This window comes from Asterias rubens, chromosome 5, assembly GCF_902459465.1.
Source record: "Asterias rubens chromosome 5, eAstRub1.3, whole genome shotgun sequence".
Lineage (NCBI taxonomy): Eukaryota > Metazoa > Echinodermata > Asteroidea > Forcipulatida > Asteriidae > Asterias > Asterias rubens.
The window spans coordinates 10,539,066-10,549,706 of NC_047066.1; the positions used below are offsets into that span (position 1 = coordinate 10,539,066).

The following is a 10,641-nucleotide window of genomic DNA, read 5'->3' on the forward strand; positions in this document are numbered from 1 at the left end:
GGGGGGGGGGGGGGGCTAGGTGAAGTCTCCAAACTTGCAGTACTAATGGACTGGAACCCGCAAGAGTCCAAGCTGGCAATAATCTCGGACTGGAGCCAGTGAGTGCGTTTGATGCTGATCTAGATCTCGGTCTCACTGCCTCCTTCTGTTTTTTTGTTGACAGCCTCTGCAGCCTGACGAGGTACCTCTGCTGGATCAGTCAGAAATGACGTCGTGCGGATCAGCACCGTCAGGGACGACAACACAGCTGTCAGATAGAAAGAACCAAGTCACATTGAGCATCAAGAAAATAATAAGTACTTGGGCAGGTGCAAACCATACCAACTAAATAAATTAAAAATTTGTTTTTTTAAACTTCCGACACGTTCCATTGCATCAAATTTGTTCCCACATTTCTAGATATTCAGAAAGACATTTATTTTTTAAATACTCTTTTCCAGTGAAAGTGTCTGAAGAAATAATGCCATATAACATAAATCAGTACATTAACAAGAGGCACTGACTGGGTTAAATTAAACAAATAACTTGGGTTGTGCGGCTTCTGACTGGCACCCCGAACAGATTTACAGTCAAAATAGGGAGACGGCCATCATAAGGCTAGTGGATAGCTCGCAAATCTGGAGGTTTAATGATGAAGTCCCCCTTTAGTAAATTTGTCTTTGCTCAAATTTTTTTTTCAAAAATGAAGGATAGTAGTATTATAACAAGAAAAACATGGTATATTGTCAACTGAGGTCATTTATTGCCTGTATACATCTGGTTTAAAGGCAGTGGACACTATTGGTATTGAGCTCAATAGGTCATCGAACTTGAGAGATAATATTGAAAGAAAAAATACCCTTGTCACACGAAGTTGTGTGCGTTTAGATAGTTGATTTCGAGACCTCAAGTTCTAAACTTGAGGTCTCGAAATCAAATTTGTGGAAAATTACTTCTTTCTCGAAAACTATGGCACTACAGAGGGAGCCATTTCTCACAATGTTTTATACCATCAACCTCTCCCCATTAATCGTCACCAGGAAAGGTTTTACGCTAACAATTATTTTGAGTTATAACCAATAGTGTCCACTGCCTTTAAGTCGACATTCCTATATTTCTTATACCTGTGCTCGAAATAAACACGGGTTTGCATGCAATTCACATTCAAGTATCTCTGTGTAGAATGGTCTGAAGAACAAAATTTCTTCGTACACTTTTAGGGGGAAGAAAGGGGGTATTAAATACTGTATGGTTTGTCAATCTTTGTGCGCTAAAGTGTTGATAATTGTGATCGACGCCCTAGTGGTGAGACTTACTCGGTCTTAAAGCTGGAAGGGAGCAGTATTGGTCCAGCCATGAGATGACCGTTTTGCACAGCTCTTCAGTGTTTGTGGTCGAGACAGACGTATTGTAGGATTCAAATAAAGGGCGGATGATAATGCTGAACTGTTGAAACCAATGAGTTAAGGATAAATAAATCTGCAATATCTTGATGAAAACAAAACGATAACCCTACCTAGGGGTTTCCCTCAACTTTCTTTTTCACTCGCCGGCCGGACGAGTCAACCAAAATTTTGGGTCGCCTGAAAGTTTACTAGCGTGTACATAATAATGCACCCATAATGAACCGGTGAAGTTCCTTTTTTGACGATCTTATCACCTAATTTCTGCCCATAAGAAAGACTTTTTTTTCATCAACAAGCATTTTCATGGATTCAGGATTTGAGCATTGGTTGTATAAAAATTCCCCAAAAATGACCCAACTTTAAATGGAAACGTATATGTTTGGTAATCACTCTTTAAAAACACCTGGAAGTGGTATTTTTTCAAAATAAAGCCTTTGTCACTGATATATGTGTTTTGATGAGTGGAATGTGAATAAACAGTTAACTAAGGTTTTAAAAAATCAGTTCTTATGTTATTTACAAATTTAAGAGTAGACCCTGACCCGAGAGGGCGCTGTTCGTGACGTCAATCGAGGCAGACTTTGCCTTTAATGCGTAGAGTAAACACAATTGCAAAGTACATGTACGGACCAAGTCGTGAGTTTGTACGTTTCAAAAAAAAAATTGTTTGTGTGTTTTCCGGCAATGCCGACCAGGTGTATTGCTGCTGAATGCAGAAAAACACTTTTTGAAATGTACCAACTCACGACTTGGACGTACAGGTACTTTGCACGTGTGTTTACTATACGCATTGCAGGCAAAGTCTGCCTCGATTGACATCACAAAAGGGGTAGGCGGAGTCAGCCCCCCAAACAAATACATATTTTTTAAACATATAAATCGTGACAAACAATTACTAAAAAAATTGTTTTATTGTTCGTAAGCACATACTCTTTTGTTTGAAAGAAAAAAAAATTCTATTTCCAGGTGACTTTAAAGTAATGCCAATAAAAGGTACAGCAGCTTTTTGATAGTATAAAACATTTTGAGAATCATTTTTCTCTGGTTAAGGAAGAATGTATCAGTTTTTATCCCCATCAATTTGAATCTGAAAAGCATTACTGACAGTACTGACAGTAATGCTCTTTGTGTATTCCAACTACGGACTGTCTTTCTGCATGGACATAATCGCCAAAGACTTTGTGCGATATCCCAAAAAACCATACTCCCTTTTGAAATGAATTGTTCAGAGGTTAGTTTTATTTTATATATCTAAATTTTATGTAGGATTAAAACAATCAATTGGTTCCAAAAACCAAGGATACACTTTCCCTTTAAGCTCAGAATTCTTTAAGTAAACTTTCTGCTTTTGAGACAATTTCGGAAATGTTTCAAAATAACTCAGTACGCAGTCATGAGTTTTGATTCATCTCGGTAAAAAGCGCCCACATTTTTTCTTGCTTCTCGATCGCTTTGGAGAGCGTGTTTCTATAAAAAGGATACAATCCAGAATTTCCAGTTGTGTTTTGTCCTTTCTCTGACGTAGTCATCAAAGACATCTCTCATGTGATCTGATCTTTGCTGTGACAACGTCACACCACTTGCCGGGAGCTGGTTCTGACTCTCACTGTAAAAAAGAAAAAGTAGCAAAAAGTTTTAACGTTTGCACAAGGAAGTCCAAACAATAGAAGAACAATGAGACTTCCTTGAGTTACCACAGCGATAAACACATGCGTCAGTTTGTGTGGTACATCTCTATTACGTCTTTTAAAGGCACTGGACACTATTGGTAATTACTCAAAAAAATAATTGTTAGCATAAAAACTTACTTAGTAACAAGCAATGGAGAGCTGTTGATAATAAAAAAAACATTGTGAGAAACCGCTCCCTCTGAAGTAACGTAATAATAAATAATGAAATACTTCAGCCCCAAAGGCTTTTTTTGGTATCTGAAGGCACACAAATTTGTGCAACAAAGGTTGTTTTTTATTTGATTATTGAAGATTCTCTATGAAGTTTAGCCAATTGGGTGCTTACTTAATTGATGCTTGTAGTCCATTGATCTGTTGTTGTAGGACATCGATCTCTTCCTTCACTTTAGCTCGCTCTGCTTGAACCTTCTTCAGGTACTCAATTCCTAGGTAATAAAATACACCAATTTTAATTTGTTTTCATAAATACATATAGTTTTAAACTACATGTATATTAAACTTAAAGGCAGTGGACACAATTGGTAATTACTCAAAATAATTATTAGCATAAAACCTCATTGGTAACGAGTAATGCGGAGAAGGTGATAGTATAAAACATTGTGAGAAACAGCTTCAGCGTAGTTTTTGAGAAAGAAGTAATTTTCCACGAATTTGATTTTGAGACCTCAGAATTAGATTTTGAGGTCTCAAAATCAAGCATCTAAAATAAAAGCACTCAACTTCATGTGACAAGGGTGTTTTTTCTTTCATTATTATCTCGCAAGTTCGACAACCAATTGTTATTTTATGCATATTATGTTGAGATACACCAAGTGAGAAGAATCCCGCACACGTAAAGCTCAATATGGTTGGGACCAACTTGGACCCAGAAGTTAGAATATACACCACTTGCACAGTCTACTGTCAAACCTACCTTTCTGTAGCATGGATGCTTTGCTGACCTTAGCGTTTGGGTTCTGACTCAGGGCTGGGATGAGCTTGTGTAACGTGTCAAAGCCAGACTGGAAGAGAATGAACATAAAGGATTATTTTTTCAAATTCTACTCATAAAGGATTTAATCACTTACTGGTTAAAAAGAAATAAATTAAAATATGAACAGGCATGACAAACCAGTAGCAAAATTATTAATTCAAAATAAATAAAAATCCTCATTGCGGTCCGAGCACAACAAAAATATACACCTGACCACTGAAAAAGGGTTTCAAAGAATTTTTGGTGCTATGGCCTACATTCCAGGCAGCTTAGGGTCAGAAAATTACTGTAGTTAGGAAGTGAGGGTAGTTTATCAACAGCAAATCGTGTCCTAGCGATTAAGAGCACTGGACTCAAGCTCAGGGGCCGATTTCATAGAGCTGCTTAAGCAAAATATTTGCTTAAGCACGAAAATGGCTTGCTTATTTTACACATGTTACTGGCCACAATTTCATGACATATACATTCCCTGTGACTGGTATTTAGCTGTTGTTTACTTAGCATATCAATTGAGCGGAGTCTTGGCCGGTAATCTGATTTTACTAAGCAAGGATTTTTTCGCTTAAGCAAAATTTTGTGCTTAAGCAGCTCAATGAGATTGGGCCCTGGTGTTTAAAGCACCTTGAGGGTCACTGAGTAACGGATATGAGTGCTATATAGACGATGTGAACCATGTTTACATTCAAACCGCCCTCTGTTGACAAAACACTGTACACGTCATGTTTCGCCAGGCAAAAAGACGTGTAGTCATGGTAAGATTGCGTGTACTTTCTAGCTGCCAAAACACAAAGGTTTTGCCTGGCGGTAACCGCGCGAATCATGTTATGGCATTTGAGAGACGTCAGAGGTCACATCGTCTATAAGAAGCCACTATTATTATTATTGTTAACATACCTTGATATTCACTCGTCTTTTCTGCTCAGCTGATATGTGCATGTCTATCTTCAAACCCTGAACATTAAAAAAAAAAAGTCTAAAAAGAACCCATCTCAGCTTAAAGGGTCTGGGTACTTTTTAAACAATGTCCAGAGATTTACATAAAACTTAAAACAGTTTGAAAAAAATTATAGTAGAAAGCTTCCCTTAAATTATTACTTACTGAGGTGATGTATTTTTTACGAAATGAGTAAAACAATGTCACAAAAATTATTTTCGTCTCAGTTTTAGCATGTAAAAACGTGTAAAACAGTTATGCTATGAGAGATGTTATAAGAGTTCTGCTATGTTATGATATAATATCATAACTGGTTAAGGGGTCTATGCAACTTTTGTAGGACAAAAAACACAATATCCTCAGATTTACACTAAACTTACACAGTTTGAAGATAATGATTGTAGAAAGCTTCCCTGAAAATACTACGTGATGAGGTGCTGTAGTTTTTGGGAAATGAGTAGAACAATGTCATGAAAATTATTTTAATCATTTACAAACGTATTTTCATGACATTGTTTTACTCATTTCTCAAAAACTACAGCACCTCAGTAAGTAATATATGAAGGGAAGCTTTCCACTATCATTACCTTCAAACCCTGTAAGTTACATGTAAATCTATGGACATTTTGAAAAAGTACCCAAATCCTTTAATATGTTTTTTTTACATGCTAAAATAATTTTCGTCTCACTGAGACTAAAATTATTTTGTGACTTGTTTGACTCATTTCTCAAAAACTACATCACCTCAGCAAGTAATATATATTTGAAGGGAAGCTTTCTACTGTCATTATCTTCAAACCGTTTAAGTTTAATGTAATCTGTGGACATTTTGAAAAAGTACCCGAATCCTTTAACTACAGGATTTCCAGTAAACACACAAACATTGCGCTTGCAACTAATAATATCCCAGTGTGAACAACAATGCAGTATTTGACATATACAGATATTCTTAGCGCCTAATTACAAATAACAAGAATCACAAGAAAACTTGTAGATAATAATAATAAATAATAAGACTTGTAATGCGCATGTATCCACCCTGCTGGGTGTTCAAGGCGCAGTAAAAACCAACAAAAAACAAAAAACAAAACAAAACAAAGAAAAACAGACACAACTTGAAAACCTGTGACATAAAATAAGTTTTGAGAAGAGATTTGAATGTTGTGGTACAAAGACAAGATCTAAGATTAAGTGGTAGAGAGTTCCAGATGCGTGGCGCAGCTGAAGAAAAAGACCTGTCTAAAATAATTTTAGATGAACAAGAAGTTAGTGGCTTTCTTTACACTCTCACTACTAGTGATATGAGACGGGAAACATGGCAAGATATCATTATTTGCTATCACACAAGCACGAGTGGAATGCATTTGCGGGTAGAATGCCTTCAGCCTCATAAGTAAAATGTTGTCCCACGTACCTTTCAGGAAAATACTAAAGCACCTTGAGTGTCACTGCGTGACGGATATGAGCACTAAACAAGAAGCCATTATTATTAACTTTTATAATAAAAATGGAACATGCTACAAAAGGTGAGAGTATGAACAGGGCCCAATTTCATAGTGCTGCTTAGCAGCCGATTTTGTTCTTACTGTGCGATTTCCATTTCATAGCGCTGCGAAAAGGCATGCTAACCTTCCAGTGCTTACCACACAAAAATATATGACGTCACAATGCAAATCCATGGTAAATGCACAATAAAGCCGCCCAATTTTTCTGCTAACCTGTGAAATACGCGTGCGCCATAGCAAAATGTTCTGCTACAATAAGCATATCAATTTGCTTACGTTAAGCAGCGCTATGAAATTGGGCCCAGAAAAGAGAGAATCTTGATTAGGGAAATACACACCTCTCCCGGTGATGACGAGGCACCCAATGAGAAGACAGGAGAGTCTGGACGAGATACACCAGAACCTGCAAATACAAAATCAACCATTACATTACATGGCCGAACATCACAGAAACTTAACAAGAAGTCACAAAGTCCAGTATTCACTTTTTCACTTTGAATGCCATGAGATGACCTGAGACTAATCCTGGGTGACTACACAAGTGATATGGCCACTAGTGACAATGGTCACGACCAGTCACTGTCATCAATGGGAGACTTTTGAGACGCTGGTGGCAGCATACATAACGGCCCTTTTTAAGTGGCTCTGAGCATGCTAGCACATGTTCAGTATTGTGGGTATAGGTCTGACCACACGCACTAGTAATAATGAAAATGAACCATTCTTGTATAGCACATATCACCATCACAGAGAAGTCTGTATGCGCTTTGAAATGAATGAAAAAAAAGAAGAAGAAAAAGAAGAAGAAAAAAAAACGATTTAAATTGATAAGAGATGTTAAATTTGCATCGGGGATAAAGAATATTAATTTTTGGTTTGTCCGAAACCAAAATTTATTTGGATTTAAATTTAGACAATAGAGAAAAGTAAGTAAACACATCTTGGAAAATTCAATTGACAATTGACACAGTGAGAAATACTATTGAAAAAAATTAATTGGTTTTAAGCTTTGCCTTAAATGAATTCACTACTGACGAGAACCATTCCAAAGTCTCCAATTGACACCACGCACAATGCAAAACGCACCTCTGCAAAATTCCCATCAACCATTTCCAACATTTTGGGAGTCATTTCCTTTGTGTACCTATATGGCTTCCAGTGCTACCACTACTTTCCTTGCTTTATCTATCAGACTTAAAGTAACACGTTGCTTTGGATCGGACGAACTGGTCTATAAAAAGCAGTTGTAACCGTTTGTTATGAAATGTATATGGTTAGAAAGATGTTTTAAAAGTAGAATACAATAATCCACACAAATTTGCCTCGAAATTGCACGGTTTTCCTTTTCCTTTGAGAACTAACACGGTCGGCCGTGTTAGTCAACGTGGTAAAAGGAAAACCGTGCAATTTTGAGGCATGTTTGTGTGGATCATTGTATTCTACTTTTACAACATCTTTCTAAAAATATGCATTTTATAACGAACGGTTACAAACGCTTTTCAAAGACCAATTCGACCGATAGGCTTATTTGAGACCCGTCTCTCTCATAAGTCTGCAAAAGGTTCATGTAGCGATATACTTACTAGTGCTTGGGACTGATGCTATATCAGTGTTGAAGGAAGAAGCTGCAGATGTGGTGGTTGGCATTCTTGAGGGTGAAGCAAAGAGACTCGACGACAGATCTGTCATCTACAAACACAATTAGGAACATGTAACAATAAGTCTTATAGCGCGCATATCTACCAATAAGGTACTCACACACTTTATTTTTTTAATTTTTTTTATTTAATTCAGACAGTTTTTAAATTTGTTTTATTATGAGGCCGATTTATGTAGAACCTTTACATGGGTTTACACGGTGCAGCAGTCAGCAGCCACTGTCAGAAACACCTGGGCACACTCCCTCGCTTGGTGATAAGTGTAACAGGGTTCTTTTACGCAACATGACTTTACGTCCCATCCAAAGAACGAAGCAATAATGGTGAAGTGTCTGGCTTAAGGACAAGAGTTTCAAGACCTGGGGTCGATTTTACAAAGAACTTAGGTTAGGACTAGTACTAGAAGATACTCAAAAACTAAGGCTAGTTTTAACTCGAGATAAGACTGGTCTCTTAACTCTTTGTGAAATCCACCCAGAACTCAAACAATCTGCTGATCACAAACACCAGATCTTGAGTCCAGTGCTCTTAACCACTCGGCCATGGCACGCCGTTGTGGTGGTTCACAAAAGAGTCGATGGTTTACGCAAGAATGCTAGGTTCTTACCAGTGAGCTTTGTGTAGAGGTGACTGGGAACTCTGTCTTCACGGGTTGGAACATAGTGGTATTTGAAGTTGCAGCAGATAAGATGTCAGAACTACTCTGTTGTCTAATGGCTCCTGTATTAGATACAACAAACATCAATTACAGATCTTCTGAACGTCTGTTAACTCAAAACTAATATCGGTTGTTGCAGGGTCTAGAGCAATTGCTGAGAAAAAAGTCTGAAACTTGGATCCTAGATCAATCAAATTATGGCATTTCCACCTTTTCTAACTGTTGAGCTTCTTAGCCCTAATGTTGGCAGTCTCCTTGTATTATCAATAGGGACTTTTCGTTTTCGACGACGGATGGTTCTGCGACGGTAAAGATGACATTTGGCGTCATCTGCGCATGCGTCGGCTTTGAGTACGGTCGTCCCTCAATTTCTACGACAGTACTTGGGATGAATCTTCGTTGTGCTGAAAACGACAACGTTTAACTGAACAACCGTCGCAGAACCATCCGTCGTCGAAAACGAAAAGTCCCTAATATTTAGTGGGGAGAGGGTTGGGAATACAGTCAGAGCCAAACCTTGTTCCTATGTTCCTAGGTGAGATCGATGTTGTCGGGCAATTTTTGCCCAGTATGCCTTGCTCACTCACAACACCTGGAATTGGTTCATTAAAATGAATCTGGCGCATTTTTATTAGGCCGATCGACTCTACGCGCCCGCACATTTATGGCTGCCAGCATCAGAGGCATCAAGTCATACAGCAACTGGTCTCCTCTGATTCTACTTTGATCTTGTGATATGTCTAACTGTATGCAGTTTAGGGTGATCGAGTAAAAACATATGATTCATTTGAAATGGATTCGCGTCAAAACACAAGCATTTTCACAAGCACATACTAAGTGCTTTACAAGCACCATACATGCACTTTGAAGTTTTTAACAGTAGTTTTTAAATACAAGTAGTTTTTAAATACATGTCTACCCGAGGTTAGTGACCAGAGATATCGATATGGTGCACTGCAAATTATACTATTTAATAAAATTCACAAAATGTAGTCACTGATGTCTGATTTTGATTCGTAAGAAACTTATGTTGTTATGAATAGTTAGAGTGACACAATTGGTTCACCAACTGCTAGACGTGACTATTTTTGTAATAGACAAAATGGCACGATTAACTGGGTAGTTAAAAATTGGTAGTCGCGACTCGACTAAGCAATCAATATTGGACACTAGCCGCCCAGGCTTAAAAGTAACTAACCTTGTGTAAGCAATTGAGTAATCAATGCAGCATTGCCGGCCAATCCAGACGTTGATGGGGCGGGTGGAGCAGGGGCAATCTTAGCTGGCTGTCTCGGACGTATTGCTTGATTCTTGGGCTTCACACCCATCTGAGATATCTTGACAGAGGAACTTGCAGTTGCTTTGCTCACACCTATTTTCTTTAAGTCCATGTCGACCGCCCTGGTTAAATGAACGGGGATCGGTTGGTTGGATATAGGCGTGGGCGCAATGATGGCCTGCTGCGGCTTTGTCTGCTGATGCTGATGTAAAGTGTCTGCCGAAATCACATTCCGTCTGAACTGCCGCCCTGCTTTGACGTCTGCAGCAATTGACGTGCTTTGTCTTATGTTCGTGTGTTGCTGCTGTTTTTGTTGTTGCACCGATAACGGCTGGTTCTGATTGGTCAACTGGCTCGTAACGGCTTGCATTAGCTTGAAAGCCGCTTGGGAGTCCTCTATTGAGAGTGTATTCGATCCAAAATTCAATTCTTGTGGTAGGCTATCAAATGACAATCTCTGCTGTTGCTGTTGTTGTTGTTGTTGCTGTTGCTGCTGCTGTTGTTGTTGTTGCTGTTGTTGTTGTTGTTGTTGTTGCTGTTGTTGTTGTTGTTGTTGTT

At 38.3% G+C, this 10,641-nt stretch overlaps 1 protein-coding gene across 1 annotated transcript; it reads right to left on the reverse strand.

Moving 5' to 3' along the window:
- On the reverse strand, positions 1–10,612 carry LOC117290852 (carbohydrate-responsive element-binding protein-like). The gene is made up of 10 exons (XM_033772409.1): positions 10,003–10,612; positions 8,754–8,866; positions 8,072–8,177; positions 6,827–6,891; positions 4,944–5,000; positions 3,990–4,077; positions 3,402–3,501; positions 2,868–2,991; positions 1,296–1,425; positions 1–247 (listed from the first exon to the last, which is right to left on the reverse strand). Exons 1-10 carry the CDS (start codon positions 10,451–10,453, stop codon positions 120–122), a joined length of 1,362 nt encoding a protein of 453 aa, XP_033628300.1. The 5' UTR covers positions 10,454–10,612; the 3' UTR covers positions 1–119.
- Between the last annotated feature and the right edge of the window lie 29 nt (positions 10,613–10,641).